General features: G+C 34.5%; 2 protein-coding genes across 2 annotated transcripts; one reads left to right on the top strand and one right to left on the bottom strand.

The window, feature by feature from the left end:
- Window positions 1-2541: 2541 nt before the first annotated feature.
- LOC136795921 (uncharacterized) lies at window positions 2542-5580 on the top strand. Its single transcript, XM_067048063.1, has 3 exons — window positions 2542-2645; window positions 4044-4827; window positions 4909-5580. The coding sequence occupies exons 1-3, from the start codon at window positions 2542-2544 to the stop codon at window positions 5578-5580; spliced, it is 1560 nt and encodes a 519-aa protein (XP_066904164.1).
- A 9261-nt stretch (window positions 5581-14841) lies between these two features.
- On the bottom strand, window positions 14842-18315 carry LOC106687736 (uncharacterized). The gene is made up of 2 exons (XM_014431773.2): window positions 18260-18315; window positions 14842-15745 (listed from the first exon to the last, which is right to left on the bottom strand). The coding sequence occupies exons 1-2, from the start codon at window positions 18269-18271 to the stop codon at window positions 15065-15067; spliced, it is 693 nt and encodes a 230-aa protein (XP_014287259.1). The 5' UTR covers window positions 18272-18315; the 3' UTR covers window positions 14842-15064.
- Window positions 18316-18569: the final 254 nt, after the last annotated feature.

Here is an 18569-nt window from a genome sequence, read left to right on the forward strand (position 1 = left end):
CTAGATCAACCCTGTGCCCGCCTAGTATAACCTCTACCAGTGGGAGTCAAAACCGTTATTAATTGTTGTCAATAAAGTTCACGATTATCTGCATAATTGTTATTTTTCGAATTAATGGATAACAGTTACCAAAGAATTTTCATTTTTAAAATTAAGGGACAACGGTTATGAAATAATTTTTATTCAAAATGATCACTACGATAAAAATTATTGATCAGCCGTAAAGTTATTGCCAAGTTAAAGTCAGTTTACACGGCGACACTTTATAGTCACATTATATCGACTAGAATGATTGAACTTAGTAGTAGTTGTCGCACTTGGTATGGTATGATTGGTGGCAGTACGTGTTACAATTAAGAAGCTACTGTCATGAAAGTACTGTTGCACGTGATAGATTGCAGTACATATTGTGCTAACGACGCTACTGTCACAAAAATATTTACTGTCATGACCGGGGATAGCGTGATAGGTGATAGTACTTGTTAAGACAGTTTTGCTATTGCCACGTTAAGAGTCTGTCTATGCGGTTACACTTATACAGTTATATAAAATTTACCGTCTTGGCAAAACAGTAGCACTATTAGATAAAGCTTGATAAACGTAACTTTAGTGATATCGTATAGAATCACGTTATTCCAGTTTGTGATAACGATTCTTCTTTCCCCTTATTATAAGATTTTAAATTTCACGTCAGATTGTAATTGTTTGCATATAGCCAGAATGCTGTCACCTTCTTCCGAAACGCTACGCTTCTGGGAATTGGCTATTTATCTGAAGATAAACAGAAGTTGTTGCTGATTGATTTTGGTGGTATATTTTGAGGATACATGGTGGTTCAAATGCTGCTCAACATAGGGAACTAGGTCGCCCAAAACTTGCTCGACATTTAGCTCTATTAGGGGACAATCTATACTCTTTAAGCCAAGTTCAACCCAAGTTCTCCGATCACGACTTCGATCATGACCGGCGTGTGCTCACGAAATGTCGTTCCACTGCGGAATGTATATCCACTATCACTGAGTACAGCTGAGTGTATATCCACTACCCAACCAGGTGTTAACTGAGCTAGGTCACGTTGGGTTTCAGATAATTTATCTAACCACGAAACATATCTGTTACGTGACGGGTGATAAACTTTTTAACATAGCGTTCGCTAAGTCGCCTTGCTATAAATTTTCGCGACTTATCCTGGGACTATTTAGAATGGAAAGGGAATATTTGTTGTGTAGCTAAAATTGAATTTCATAATATTGGGCTCTTTGAAATATTTATTTAGAAATATTTTTCCTTTATTACTGGTGTAAAAACTATTGATCATTAACGCATATTATACGCGGGAGCTATGAGCACATGTATTTTGTTATTGATGACGAGGCCGACGGTACAAGTGCCTATGGTTCGCTAAAATTATAAAGCTTACCAAAGAGTTTAGGTATATATTATTAAAAAAATGTACGTATATACACTGAGTTATTGATAATACACAGACAAGAAAACAGAAATTAAAGAAAAGAGGGTAATCAGGTTCGAAATGAACGCTATGGATGTTCCTATAATAATAACTTTATTTTCGAGCACATATAGTTTGTTTATATCATTGTTAACTAGTTATAAACTTTTACGATGTTTATTTACAATCTCTATAATTATTTAATAGTATAATTATTGTACTACTTATCACACAAATACAAATAACATACCTGGAAGCACTTACTAATGCAAAGATACTCACATACTTTAACCGTAGGTGGATACGGAGCATGAAAAGGTTAACTACAATCTCATCCAGTTGCTAATAGGACATGTTTATTTTAGAGTTTAACAGTATCGTTTCAAACTGGACGATATAGCGGAGTGCTCAGTTTGCCCAGCAGTAAAAGAAAGAGCTGACCATGTATTTTTCTCCAGTATGCACTATCAGGAAAAAAACGCAAACAAGTTCTGTCAGGTGTGCGGGTCAGCGCCGGCAGCCGGCAACATTGTAACAATCATGCCACTCTCCCAGGAGTGCTGAATGACGAGCCAAGGACTGAAAGTGGTGATCCTCAAGCAGCTGTGGAAGGGATATTCTGCAACAAAAATTCTGCTAATGCGCCAATCTATACCTAAAGTTTTTGAAACAAATTATAGAATAAGAAATTTTATGTATAATCAAAACATTTTATTTATGTAAAGTTGTCAATCAGATTTCGGTGAAAAATGGGCCGACATGGAATTTAATATAGATTCAAAGCAGTCTTTATTTTCTTTCACCTGATGCTGTCGTCATATGAACTCTCATAAATAAGATTTCGAATGATGTCTCTTGTTCCTCCATTTAGCACTAACCCACATTCTCTTAACTGTTTGTGTATGAACTCCTGTATCAGGATCTATAAAATTGTATTTATGATTAACCTTAGCATGTAGGAATCCTTCTTTTATAATTTTATTTGTTTAGTAACCTTTCCAACTGTCAGAATAAATTGGGAAATCACATTTCCAAAAGCTACGTTTACCAAAATGGCAAATCCCAAAAACTCATTTTCATAGCACTAAAAAATGGGGTCAAAAATCAGCAAACAACAAGGCAACAAGGAAACCAACGATAACTTGGCGAGTACAAGAAGATTGCTGTGTGGAAACATCTGTGGTGGCCTTAATACGTAAGAACCGAATATCGTCCTAAACCTCTATCCGACGCTCCGTGATGCTAGCTTTTCAAATGTTTGAACGCTCGTCATATTTTGTTGTAGCGAACCTTTTTCTTTTAGATGATTGGACACATTTTTAAAATTATGGACCGGCTCGCGTTTTTCAGAGTATATTTTTTTCAGAAGATTTTCACACATTATCCAATTTAAGATATTTTTTAGATGGGATTAAAAATCCCGATGCTAGAACATGCTGAATCATTACTGTGATATATTCTTTCTTCCAATAATTGTTTAGTCTCTCCTATGGATATTGCTGGGATATTCAAACATAGCACTTGTTCCGGGTAACCTACGGCAACCGAAAGAATGAATTGTAAAGGCTGCCATAATATAGGCAGTACTAGCGCCATGGTCTGAATTGAATTGGGGGGGGGGGTCACCACAAAGGCACTACCAGCGCCCATGTGGCCAGGAACAAAAGCTTGCCTCCTCCAGTGGTGGCAAGAGAAGCATTGCAGACTAATGAGAAGAGAGCCATCTTGTCTTCTGCCAGGAGCAATCCATTATTCCTTTTTGTCTCCCATCAGGAATCTACCATGAGTGAGTAGAACCCCCCCGAGTTGTTCCCAGAAACAGAGGAGAGGCCTAAGAATGTGGAGGGAAGAAAGAACCATGGAGTAAGTCCATCCAGCAATAGTTAACATTCACATCATCATCAATCACCTCAATTTTAGATCTACAATTCTATAGCCGGGTCATTCAAAATTTTACTAACCATCTAATCATAAATGTTTTCTTTCGGTCACCCCTTACACCACTTGTAACATAAACAATAGAATTTTATTTGATTTAATCATATCTCATTTTTTCAATTATACAGTCACTCAAACCCAACCAGCCAACCAAAAGTGAAGTGTGTCTGGCATTTCGGTTGAAGGCATGCTCCATACATAATGGGCCTCCGGGCCGGATTAATAAAATTCTAATAATGTTTTTCATAATAAGCGTTCACACATAAAGTCCATGCCAGACCTAATCATTCATTAAGTTCAGATTCATTGTTCAATTAATTCAAATATAGTTCAGTGAAATAGTATTTTATAAACATAATGTATTGTTCTTATCTGAACAAAGGAACAGGCCATTTCAGCTGTGTTGATGATGTTCCATACTTACATGTTTAATTATATCCATACTGCATGTTTTATAATTAAATGTTAATATAGGAAGAAATTTACTTGCTATAACATAGCGCAGAACATATATATATATACCATGTCAGTTAAATTAAGATTTATTTAACCCTTATTTCTTCATTATCATGATTTACTATCCATAACCTTTAATGAATCTTAAATTCAGTAATTTAAGAAAAAATTCTCAAGTGTATTAGCTATATGCTCAAAGTGGATCCTACTTCCAGAAGCCACAATTACCCAGGATCCCTATCTCTACGTTTGGTGGAGATCTTTTGAAGTGGTCGCACTTCCACGATACACTTGTATCGCTAATACATGACGAACTGACCTTAACCAAAATCAAAAAATTTCACTACCTTATTGGTGCCTTGAAGGGTGAAGCGGTAGCTGTGATTTCGAGGTTTCCCGTTGAATCAAATTCGTATGAGTTGGCCTGGAGGCGTGTAGTGGAGACGTTTCAGAACCCACGCGTCTTGGCCAACGTCCTTATTAATCGAATAATCGATTTCGACTCTATAGGAGCAAGAAGCGATATGGAGAGATACGAAGCCTATTTAACAGGCGTCGCTGACAGCGTCGATGCTCTACGGGCTCTGCAACTTAAGGATCCCGCCGATTTCCTGCTCACTACACTAGCATTAAGGGCATTGGACCCAGAGGCTAGAAGACAGTTCGAACTGTCTCTAGGGTCCAGCCAAGAGTTTCCCACGGTGGACATGGTAATCGACTTCGTTCGGCAGAGGAAAACCGCTATTTGCATGTCACCGGGCGCAGATAACTCTAAACCATCAGGGCGCTTCAGCGGAACCAATCAGAAGCAGAGGTTCGTATCCTTGCACGCAGCATGTTCCACACCCTCTTCCAGGAATCGCAAGGAAGGAGTTGCAGAAGTTAGATGTCCTCTCTGCAAGGGAGATCATCTGTTCTCCAAGTGCGAGGCTTTTATTGAACTCCCTCTTATCCAGAAACTTGAACACGTCCGAACCTTCAAGGTATGTTGGAATTGACTTCGTAAGGGCCATGAGGGGGGCACATGTCGTTCGCAATTTCGATGTCGGACGTGCTGTAAGAAGCACCACACGCTGATCTACCGCCAGGAAGAAGACAACGCAGATGCTAAAGTCGATGCAACATCCAATAAGCCAATTCCTAAGGAGACCATCATTGGCTTCGGATCTACGCCACCTTCATCCACGGACATCATGGTACTATTGGGCACTGCATGCACTCTTGTTAAATCGAAGAGAGGAGATCTTCATATGGTCCGTGTTGTGTTAGACTCCGGAAGCCAGCACACATTTATTTCAAGCGCGCTCGCACACAAGATTGGCGCTAACATTTCAAATTTCGACCATTGCATCACTAGTCTTGGCGAGTCAGCCGTCCCGAAGTCTCATCTCAAAGCCTCCACGTCATGTACCATACGCCCATTCGCTGGTAAAGAAGAATACAACCACTCTCCAGTGGTAGTCGACCGCATCACGTCGTCCTTACCAAATGCCAACTTTCCTTCTACCGTCGTCAGCCGCATTATGCGCCACCCTTTGGCTTATCAGCGTTTTGGGGAGTCAGGTCCAGTCGATCTGTTAATCGGTGGGGACTTATATCCACGGATTCTCGTTGGAGCTCCTTATCCTACTGTAGTCGATGGACTTTACATTACGGCTACAGTCTTCGGCTTAGTCGTTTCCGGTGCTGTTCATAATTTAGCTCAACCTACGCCCTGCTCTCTGTTCTTTTTTTAAGTTAAGTTTTTACTCAGTTTGTTACTTTATTTTATTTTTGGTAATCTCATGGCCAGCAAATTTAATTTCTTGAACAATAGTGCTTCTTTTCAAGATTTGTAGTTAGTTTTGTAAAAAGTAAAATATTAAAACAACTGTAATAACAATCATAACTGCAAACGCAGTCTAATGGACTGAATACTGCAGTAAAACTGTGTATTTCTCACACATCAGTTTAGGGTTTATACAGTTTGCTATTAGAAAATCACTGCTACGCCAACTCGCATGTTCAGATGCTACTTTCACTTAGTCGTTTACACGAGAATTTTTTATATACAGTTGCCGGGGCGTAATAGAGCGGTCTGGTACAACAAAAAATTATGTCGGACTAAAGAAATAATATTATAAAATGGATAGTGATAAGATCTGTTGCTGTAGTACTGTTGTATTAAATATTGAAGAAAACAAGAAAAAAAAACTCAAGAAGGGTTTGGATTAGATGTATATTATAGAAAACTCATCTGGGGCGATAACTACCTTTTTTTTTAACTACCTACTTGAGAGAGCTATATCATGATGATCCTATGGAATGATAAGAGTCAATGAGATTGTTCCTTATTCGAGTTTCTTTTTTTATTTAATTGCCTAATATATTAAATTTAATCATCTACTTTTAAGTTACTAGGTACTGACAGGATATTGGCATACATAATTAATTTCCACCACCCAGATTTTAAACGAAAATCATTGACTTATCTTGATTTACATTTTAATCAAATTTTTAAAATGTAATTTCTTTTTGTTTGTCGTAAGTCCGTCTATGGTCATTTCCTTACATCAGGATATTGAGGTTCCTGAAAAGAATAGACATAATAATAAAAGCGTTAAAAAATAATTATAATGCCCAAACTGATCTATTATTATTATTTATAAAGAATGATACTGTTATAAATTTCTAAAGAAAGACATTTAACTAAGGAGGAAAAAAAATTGTATTACCTTTAATCAACGAACATGTGAATTTTTACCTATTTAAATTATAATTATCTACATGTTTACGACAAAAGGATTAAACTTTCTTGAGGAAATCATAGCACCAAAATAATTATTTACCATTCGACGCGCCGCCGAAATCTCAAGATAGGAGACAGACTAAACATATTTCTAAAATATTTAATAATTACGAGTAAAGAAAACGATGTTCAAGGCTTTGATTAGTTTTATCTTCATTTATTTAGTTTTCATCCCTTTCATCTTTCTTTTCACTTAGTCACGAAAAAAAAGAGAATAACTTCTTTTTTACGGAATGTTTTACAACCGAAGTTTATTATTCTCAGTTAATAGTTAAAGAACCTCAAACTCCGACAATGAAACTGTAGATTTCGGAGCCTCATAATTCGGTCTTTGATACTCGTTTTTTGTCGTATTTACATACTGATAATATTGAAATAATTTGATTCAATTATTATTTAATTTAATTTTTTTTTTCTATGATACCTTCCTTGTCATTTCTGACAAACGGGGGAGGGAGGGTGTGGGGGGAGGGAGGCAAGGTTATTAAGAGGTAACCAACCAATTCTAACCAGAATGGAGGGTTCAGGTTTTTATTTCGTAGAAACAGAAATAAATTCTTACCCCCGTTGCCGAACTCGAACCGGCACTACTGTAGACATGAAGCAATCGCTTAACTCCCCAGCTACCAACAGTCTATTCTGGAGGATCATTCTGGCTCCAAAAGTTGTTTATGTGAACGGAATATAGGTTTTAAAAATTACATCTCTGAAAGCTATTTATAAAAAAATGTTCTTGGTAAGGACCATTAATATTTTGCAAAAAAATTAAAACTTAATTTAAACTTTAAATTATTAGTTTTTTTGCAGACAACATCCGTTATCCATTAATTTCGTTTTAACTTTATTGTCCATGGAAATTTGAATAAACATATTCGTGTTATATTTTATTCTATATAGACTTTTCAAAAAATTAGGAATATAAAAATCATCTATGGAAAATGGTATAAATTAATATTTTTAAATGGACTGTATAAAGAAAAAACGAACAATAAAATTGAAGTTTTTTTGCAGGAATAAAATCAACTTTTTTTTTTTTAAATAATAATACTTTTTATTTATTGATAGATATTACAATTTGCCACACAGTTCTGGGCAGTAGGTAATAGTGATGAATGATGATCTCATGGATACTAAAATAAAATAAAATAAATAAATGAATAAAAAAAATAAATAAATAAAAAAACTATCTTAAAATATATACAAACAAAAGAATAAACAAAATGAACATAATCAAACTATCTGTATGAAAAATAAATAAATAAAATAACATAATGATAAAATAATATTTAGGTCACATTTACACTCTTATATACAATATTTACACAATCGACTTGAGGATCCCTGAGCCCACTCTATACCCCACGTGTGAGGGGTAGAGAAGAGCTCAAAAGATCCCAGCGATCCCTCTCGTCGCATCACTGGTAGTGAGTCAGTGGAGGCTGAGCAAGTGCTCTAAAGGTTTTTTTATTTTTTTTTTATTTATTTGTTGATATTTACAACTGTATAAAAAAATACAACCAGTAAATTTGATCATAATGACATAATGATATGATACTGTATGTAGAGAAACTACCCAGTAGTAGAACTCTAAAAACAGTTTACAATATAAGGTCACGAGGCCATCTTCTTTTCAGGCGCCTCGGAGGATTGCCAGGAATGGAAGAGGAAGCAAGGTTAGAAACGAGCGGGTTTGGGTTGTTAGGGAGTTTATTATGGAAGGAATAATATCGGGTTCGGGCTAGATCGGTTACATAAGGAACATTTAGGTCTTTATGGATGGTTTCATTAGTAACAAAATAAGGAGCATTGAGGATTTTACGAAGGATTTTGGATTGTAAAGATTGGATACGAGAGGAATTCGAAGGTTTAGTGGAGCCCCAAAGCTCAACTCCGTATATCCAGATGAGCCTTATTATTGTCATGTAGATCAGTCTTTTGTAATGAGTTGGAAGTTTAGACCGTTTGTCTAGTAAGTGCTGTAATAGTCGGAATCTGCGCGCTAAAGGTAAAAAGATTTTTAATAATCATCCCTAACCTCCATTACTAATCTTCTACTAAGAAAATTAGATGAAGAGGGCACCCTAAACGGTGAGGTGTCCGTAAGGCGGCGGGATCCAGAAAGACTGGGATCAGGGATCCAGTATTATTTCCTATTGCGACCAGACTTTTGACCAGATTGTTTATTTCATATATTTCTGAACCAGAAATTCGAAATAAGGGTTTTGTACTTAAATTTTATTTTATACACGAACTCGTGATCTGAAAGATTAGAAAAATTGTCGGTTTTCATAAATGTTGATTCATTGCTAACACTTTTTTTTAATTTTTTACTTTTCGACAGGAAGAAAAAGCACTACATTTTAAAAATGTATTACCATCTTTGTCTCGAGGAGCTCTAGTTATGAATTTTAAATCTTTTACACCATATCACAGCCCTCAAAGAATGGTGTCGTAATTGGAGGATTAAAATAAATTCCAACAAATCCCATCAAATTACCTTTACCCTTCGTCGTAAACCTTCTGACTGGCCTACAGTATACTTCAATAATGTTGCCCCTCCTCCTGTTGAACAGATCCGCTTCCTTGGACTACATACATACAACCCTCACACAAGACTGAAAAGAATGGAACCTGCACGTCGATTTCGACTATAACAGCACTTCCTAGACAATCGGTCCAAACTTCCAATTCATTACAAAAGACTGATTTACATGACAATAATAAGGCCAATCAAGACAAACGGCGTTGAGCTTTGGGGCTCCACTAAACCTTCGAATTCCTCTCGTATCCAATCCTTACAATCCAAAATCCTTCGTAAAATCCTAAATGCTTCCTACTTTGTCACAAATAAAATCATCCACAAAGACCTTAATGTTCCATTTGTTACCGATCTAGCCTGAACCAGATATCAATCCTTTCGTTACAAACTCCCTAAACACTCAAACCCATTAGTTCCTAATCTTGCTTCCTCTTTTATTCCGGAAAATCCTTCGAGGCGTCTGAAAAGAAGATGGCCTCGAGACCTTATATTGTAAAAATGTTTTTAGAGTGCTACCATTGGGTAGTTTCTCTACATGCTTGCACCATACTATTATGATTTCCTCAAATTTACTTGATGTATTTATGTACAGTTGTAAATATCAATAACTAAATTTAAAAAAAAAACTTTTACAACATCTTTATCCTTTACATCCCGTTTGAAGATAAACCTTTGTTATCAGGGCTACTGACATGTCTCATGTGTTTCTGTCCATTAATAATAATAATAATTATCGAACAGTAAAAACATTATCAACATGCTAATATTATGATTACATGAGTTTATTTGCGGGCTCTACTTTATACTTAATAAAAATATATGGAAAGAGAAGTTCTTGTATTCTATATACCCGGCTCATTCTTTCACTCTACTGTTTGTTTTCCCTATCCCTGATTTATAATTTTAACGGAATCTTCTTTTTGTTCGGGTTTCAAGAGGAGTACGTAATTTTCCAAAAATTCTCAGCATCTGAAACTTCATTATGTAATAGTGGTTACAATTATCCTTCTTGGAGTAACTGAACTACTGCTATAGTTAACTATCTTCTTTAGGATCAAAGATGAAATCGATGTAATCAGGAATCGGTTCCGGCAATAAATGGTTCATATATTTGGATTTTATTTTTATTTTACTTAGAATTTAAAAAAAAGGTCTTGGAAAAAGCATTTTCAAAATTACGAGGTTCCATCGTTCCTATCAAATAAGATTATAAGCCAGCACATTAATCAAATTATATTTTAATAAATAACTTTTATTTATTTTTGGGGGTTTATTAAATCCAACATGGGTAAATAAAACTATATGTACGAGAGAAATGTACTAAGCATATCAAATAATGTCACCCACTGAAATATTTATGCTATTTCAAGGAATAACAATATTCGAACGGTTTCAGCAAATTGAAGTTATTTGTTGAGTGTTTTCGATGCTTTTTCTCTCAGTATACATTTTGATCAAGTATAACATGTTATAGCTGTATTATAACTTTTGATATTTTGAATTAATATTTCAAAATCAATTCCTTCGAGACATATTTAAACACATTTAATCGCCCTGCTGCTGTATTGAACCTACGAATCGAATGAGGAATAACAAAATTTTTTCAACAAATAAAAACTTTATCGGGCTCCATTTATTTTATTATTATTTTTTTCTATTGCAAGTAAAACGATTAAAGTTTTGATGCGCTAACCATTATAGAACACATTTTAAATTCGTCAATTAAAAGGTTTGAACATTGTTGTAATTCAATTAAAGGAAAAAAACACGAATAGTTAATTGGAAAAAAGGAACCTGACTTACAGATATCCTGTTTTGGGTGCTAAGGTGCCCAGCTTGTCGAACTGGGTGAAAAAGTGACCCAACTGGTCTCATTTATATTTCTCAAATCGGACGTTGAGTGACGCAAGATGACAGTGGTCCCTGCTCTGCCTTTCGCAACCGTCTCCTCTGATGTGTTTGTAAATAGTTCCTCTGCGGCACTGTTTTTCACTTTATTGCCTATATCATATAGTTTCGAAGGTCATTTGTAATCATTATTTTGTGGATTCATACATCAACTGCAGGATGAGAATCAAGTTTTTATCATGTCCTTAACTTTTACCCGCAAACATCATTTCCGCATTTACGTTTAGTTCTGTGGCTTTCAGGAGCGTTTCCTTTTTTCTAAATACTTTGGTCAATTTGGAAAATTTGTGTTGTCCTCCTCACTAACTTGCCATAGGGTCGAATTGGATTTTTCGAGAATCTTCATGTAATATATTCTTTCCAACTTTTCGAACCGTCTGCTTTTTCTCTAAAAATAATTACTAAGTGATATTTATTAAATATTAGTTTTTCTCATCTATATAATTTATTACATTTAAAGTTTTTGTTAATTTTATTGAAAAATTTCCAAAATTCGTTTACACTTTAAAAAAAAATGTAAGGTATTCTAAATTATATAATAAATATAAAAAAAAAGTAAAGAAAACGTATTTGGCTATTTTTCAATAAAATTTATTTTAAATATATCATATTCATGAGAACAATTAATAGAGAATTAATGGAACTTTGTAACTATTATTACGGAAAAAAACTTGAAGATGGACAGGCGGTCAGAAAGAAGAATGTACGGTACGATTAATGTAAAATTAATAGGTTATTATATATTGTATAAAACTTAAAAGCCTGGTTTGAAAATTAAATTTTTAAATGGAGTGTACGAAATAAATGTCCATTAACAATTATTCACTAAGAAAAGAAAGGACTCACTTAAATGCCGCAGGTGTACGTTCTCAAGGCGGTGGAATACGAATAGACACACGTACCATTCCCCACTGCAGCCATTAGATTGTGTCCATGAACTTAGCTTATTTTCTGATGGAAAAGTATTGGGAGATATTTTTGTATAAACATCTCTTTTCTCGACTCTTAACAATATCGTTAGTCTCTATAATCTCTTGGAATTTTGATCAATCAATAATCAATAATTAATCAATTGGAAATTTGATATTGGAGTTTTTATAATTTATTTTTATTTATTTATTTAATTCGTAAACGTGGGACTAAATAATGAAGGTAACTAACTAGACGAGATGAAAAAGAAAAAAATAGGAATTACCATAAACTTATATTAGGACTTACCATAAACCTATACCTAAAATAAGCTCTCGGAAAAGAAAATTACTTGATAAATATGAGTTGACAAAAAAAAAAACAAAAAAAAAAAAAACAATATTAAACTATAAAAAGTACAGTTATTTCGATGTGAATGAATTTTTTTTTTTATGAATCCTTTGCGACGCTAGGGTGTCAAAAGTGGTCGAGGTATCCTAAGAGAGCCGAACCCTGACTAATTTTGCTTCTCATTATTTCACGAATGAATATCAAAATGATTTTAAGTAAAATTATTTAAATATGGAAATCAATAAAAAGTAGTAATTAAATTCTACATATATGATAAATTACTTAGTGTGTAGAGAAGCTGATAATGTCAGAAATCCAAAACCAGCCTAGCCCAGCTTACAATTTTGTTGATTTTTTCTTATATAGTTTTACTTCTATATTCATTTCTTCTTCTTCTTTATCCTCACTTTCAGCGTGGAGGTGCCTTTTTCCAGGCAAACCAGGCCTCTCGATCGCGATTCTGCACCCTTTTCCCTCTTTTCTCTCCTACTCTGGAGATTTAGTCCTTCCATTATATTCTGGGTCTCCCTATTGGGCGTTTTCCTGTTGGTATGGCCTCGAAAGATTTTCTTGGGCCTTTGTCTTCACTCATCCAACAGAGATGTTCAGACCATCTGATTTTATATTGTCATGAGGTGAAAATATTTCTTTCAAATTCGGTCATATCACATCTGATTTAACTGAGTTGAAATATCTTAATCTCCTGATAATTAAGTACACAATTGTTTATGGGGAAAAAAAATTGAAGTATGAACTTGGATGGTTTTGGAATACTGCTCCACCATATTTTTGGTCCGGAATAATAATGACACAACTGTAGACATCGTGATATTGACTTTATGTTGTTGGCAGGCTCAGAAATGCGTTTTCTTGACCTCTTATAAGTCGCTATAACAACACTAAAAAAAAAAAATCGCCAAAATAGAAATTTCGTAAATACAGCCATGTAGATGTCTATATACATCCATGTTTGGACCTACCCAAACAGTAAAGTCAATTTGTCGAAAGTTTACAGTTGCTTCATTGTTCTTCCAGGCCAGCGATATAAGGTCTTACAAAGAATATTACCCCGTGTGCGTGACCTACTGTTGTAATCAAATGTTGATTGTTAAAACTAACTTTAATTTTAGAAGTTGGTATGTTTTTCCATAAATATTTAATGTATCTTTTTTTTTTTTATTCTGTTTAATTTTATTTTTGTTGTCTCCGATTTAGAAGGCTTGTGAAAACATATTTAAAAAAAAATCTTTGTGAAAATTGAGTAAGAGCGAACCAGAAGAAGGATTAAACCGTAGTAATATACATTGGTAAAGAAAACTAATCTTACTCACTTTAACTCCATCACCTGTGGGACGAAGGAGCCACAAATAATTTAGCCCGAAGATGCTCTCCACTACTTTCGAAAATCTAACAGGCTCCGTCCGTGAGTAGAGGTTTTACATATCCGAAACAGGAAGTTATGTCATAACTATACATATTCCGTCTTGGAGACGGTGAATATCCCAAGAGTTATTTCATGATCTAGTGGGTTCCCACATCCTCTCTTTGTTTAGTAAACCCCGTTGTTTCCCTCGCTGACGATGTACCCGCCTCAGGAGTACCACGACACAGGTGTCGACACATGACAGGTGCCGTCCTTGGCCGGTGGATATTTTCCAACCGGATCCTGAAAAGTGAGCGGACTCGGATAATATTAAAATGGTTTCGAAACGAAGCAAGGCTGTATATGACATTTGTTTATTTGTACCGTTTTGCCTGTCATTAGTTAACTAGGTCTCTTTGCTGACGAAATCTGATATTTTTAATCTAATATTTCGTAAAGACCTAGTTCTGATCAAGTCTGTTCTGATTATTGATGCATTTGCTAAACGCTAATGAGGATCGATTAACTGTCTACTGTCGTTGTTTAAATTATTATTTTTTTTTTTTAGTCTCAATCGTTCCATAGTATAATTCTGCAAAAAGATGATCAAGGTTTGACAATATTTGGTTATTTATACATTAGATTATATTTACAATGACCTACCTATCTAATATCTCTTAAGCTGAAATATCTTGAAATTAATAATAACCAATCTTTATTTAATCATTTGAGGTCGGATAGAAATAAAATAGAAGTTCTCTTGTTAACTGACAATTACATGCAAATTATTTCCAATCTCTATTGTCAATGTACAATTACTATTTGATTGCGACGACTTGATGAAATTTTCAAAATTCATCTTGCAATATGAAATGGTAGTCTGAATTCCAAAGTAGTAAGAGCACAATAGGATTTAATTTAGACTTGTTTGGATTTCGAATGCTTAAGTACAGAAGAATATTCCAATTATACATGAAATAAGATTTCTAAAGGGGTTAAACACCCATTGTGTATGTAAAAAGATAAAGTAATATTAGAGTTTATAGCATTTTTTGAGTTAGACAACTTTTGCTCCACATGATTTATAAATTAGTGACCATTTAGGATTATTAGGTTTATTACTAAATAATTGAACATAGTTAAGTACAAAATTATTTTATTTTTTACATTTGTACATTTATATATAAATTTGGTTGTGATGGAAAGGTAAAGTAATGATGGTAACTTGGGATGATTTGTACTTAGATGGCGTTTCTTATTTACTAAGCATAGTAAAAAATGTTTTTTGTTTTATATAAAAATTATATATAAAGTTTATTTAAATATAAAATTACAATTAAATATTTTGATTTGAGGTTTGATTTAGTGGTGGTAGTCGTAGTGTCCAAGGGAGAGAGATTCGAGTCCGTCAAAGTGACCACCTTCCCATCCGTGGCTCTTGAGGAGGACTGGAACTGGCTTATGTACTAAGACTGGGTGAGGTACTGCGACAGGTACGTGCTTTTCGACAGTGACTGGGTATGGTTTTGGCACTGGTACTGGGTAGGGGGCAGCGACTGGTACCTTGACTGGAACCTTGACTGGGTATGGGACTGGCTTCTCGACTGGGTAAGGTACTGGCCTGTCGACGGCGACTGGGTATGGCTTGGGTACGTGGACTGGGTATGGCCTGTCGACTGGTACGGCGACCTTGACTGGGTATGGCACTGGGACTTTCTTTTCGATGTGGACGGGGTAGGGCTGTGGTACTGGGACTGCTACTTCCTTGTGGATGGTGATGGCTTTGATGTGACCGCTGTCGACGCTGTAGTGTCCTCCACCAAGGCCGTAACCTCCATATCCTTCAAGTCCGTGTCCGCCGTATCCACCGTATCCCAAGTCGAGTCCATGTCCTCCATATCCTAATTCGAGTCCGTGTCCACCATAGCCGTAGCCCAAACCAAGAAGTCCTCTTTTGTCTTGTTTCTTCTCATCAGTAGCCTTCTTTTCAACTTTGGCATCGCCAGCCAGGACGGCTGTGGCCAGTAAAAGAACACCGAAAACCTGAATAATAAAAAAAATATATATATATATATAAAATAATAAATATTTCAAGTTATATTTAATCAAAGGTACATTCAATTGAAATAATTCTGTACGACTGTTTAAAATTCTTTAGCTAGAAGCAATTAAGCAAATTCATTTAGAAATTTAATCATTTCAAAATATAACACACCGAGTTTATTTTATTATAGAAACGTCCAATTATCTCCTAGTTTGTTGGTCTGTTCAAAAATAGAGGAGGCTGCTGAAATGGGATTTAAAATTAAATTGGAAGCATATTTTGGCTATTAGAAAGAACAAAAATGTTTGTAGTATTGCATCCAATGGTGATGCCATATATCACTCGAATCAAAGTATGCCTATTTGTTACTTCACTTGTGGAACCTTGCGTGTTATGAAATTACGAGAACATTTTCACAGAGTGTTACTCCACACAACGCTACGGGATCCACGCGGAGTGATTGTTTAGTGGGGCTGGGAATTTTCTCATCCGCATTTACATTTCTTCAGAGTCGTAATTCTGTGCGTCATTTTGATTTGTGTTTGAACGTTATAATGGAATTTAAAACTACAATCCGTAAACTAGGTATGTAGTCATAGCTCTCAAAAACCGATTTGAGTCTCCTATATGAACAAATTTAGAGTGTTGATGGTACTAATCTGTTTAGGAGTGGAGATAATCTACTTACATATATCAGTAAATAGAGAGATTTTAAGTATTGTTTGTGGAAATCTAATGGGAGCGTTAAAGTCTCTGTTGCAGTAGACTTGAATTCCATAAATTAAAATAAAATGTGTTTTCTTAGAAAGTGCAAAATAATTGTATTTATTTATGTATTTTATATTTGTCCAAGTTAGCTTATCATTTTTAAATTCTAGGTATCGTTATAGCAAAAAATTAAATAACTAAATTTGTAATCGAAACGGCTTTATCGTATCGGAGCATGGAAATGTTTAATGTTAATTATTGTCAACCAATCAAAAAAAAAAAAAAAGATTATGAAAAATTGCTCAAATTAAACTTGTACTTTCATTAGATTGTTTATTTTTCTGAAGAATTCCAGTTTTCATGAGTTTTGCATATTAAATAATTCGTGATTTGTTTTAAAAAAATGCTAACTTAATTGTTGCTTCAAAATTTGTCTTGACTTATTTAGTTTACGAAGATAAATAATAAATTGTTTTTAAATTTATGGATGAAAACATTCAATGTGAAGAATTTAACTTAGTTGTGTTCTACCTTAACCTTAACACGGTTGAGTTCAGTAGAATTCATTTTCTCGTAAACTATAACTTATTAGTAGAATATTTCGCGTTGATATTTAGTTTGAAATTTTCGAACTAGTCCCATTTGTAAGAAATGTAATTCGTCTATGCTATTTTGGTTTGAAACATACTCGTTATCTAAGCTCTGTGCATACCGGCGCCAGGACGACAAGAAGTAGACCCTCAACACGTTTTAGTAATGCGGTTCCTACTACAAGGAGTTTTGGCAGCCCAACTACTTGAAGGCACAATTTGGATCATGAGTTAAATATATTTTTCTAAGATTAATTTTCACCAATTTTATTGTTTAAAACTGTATCTAATTTTTTGTAACAATTATTTTTATTATGAGAAAGAATGCTAGTATTTTTGTACAACTAACGCGATCATGACTGAAAATAAAAATTATCAACAAGATAGAATCATCAAAATTTATGAGAATATTGAATATTTCATTATGTACGTTTTCAAACTTTAGAATCACTTATTAATACACAAAAAATTCAAAGATATATAAATAGAAATAGCAATATCTGATTGAGGTAGCTATTTTTAATTACATGTACATTTTGTGAGCTAGGTCTTTTCAAGATTGCGAAGAGAATGGAAAACCATTTTAGAATAACTTTGAAACACGAAAAACAATATTAAAATTTCTGAATGTAATGTTAGGGTTTATTTTTAATATATTTTGACAATTTATCTTTCTAAACATGTTAACTCTGTAAGATTTTTTGAATATTTAAACATCCAAAATATAGAAAACAAGAATCTTCGATTTTAAAAGAATAAGATTCCGTTTTTTGCTGTACAAAATATTTCAACGAGATTTTGGATACTGACCGTGTCTTGACTCTACAAACGCTTTCTGGGTGTAATCAATAAATGGGGGGAATTAAGTAACCTCTTGTTCTTGTGTTATTGTGAGACTGATTTTATATTGATGACAGAGTATTGATCGTATTAAATTAAAATAATTATTTTAAATCTGAAAATGTTTCAGAAAATTGATTAGTTTTGTTCATTACAGACGGAATGATTTTACCTGTTTAGTCATTGTATTTATATCAACTCGTATAACTACTTTAAGTTATTATGGCTTTTTAAATGAAACAAAACAAAAAAAATATTGTAGGTCTATCGGCAATTGATGTGTAGTACATGCAACTTTTCGATAAAATGATTGGCTTAAGACGATGTACCACTGACTATAAACTACACAGAGACACTGACACACTGTGCTGTTACCTTGTATCCCATGTCTGATGCTGTGACTGCTGGTGGTGGACTGTGCTGAGACCAAGGGGTGCCGGCCATTTATACCGGACTCTTCGGCGCTATCCCTTCCCTTTCCTCCGTTGCACATTCCCTTATTATTGTTGTCGCTGTTAAGTTTGTTAATTCTTGTATCTTCTGGCTGTCCGTATGGCGCAATGCCGTGTTAACTATCCCAGCCTCGTTCCTCTTGGATCATTTGTAACTTAGTATGTACATGATAAAGTGTGCTTTATTTAAAAAAAAAATTAAATTTAACAGGATCTATGTTTTGGACCTTGTA

This window comes from Halyomorpha halys, unplaced genomic scaffold (genome assembly GCF_000696795.3).
Source record: "Halyomorpha halys isolate HHAL.00 unplaced genomic scaffold, Hhal_1.1 Scaffold1001.1, whole genome shotgun sequence".
Classification (NCBI taxonomy): Eukaryota; Metazoa; Arthropoda; class Insecta; order Hemiptera; family Pentatomidae; genus Halyomorpha; species Halyomorpha halys.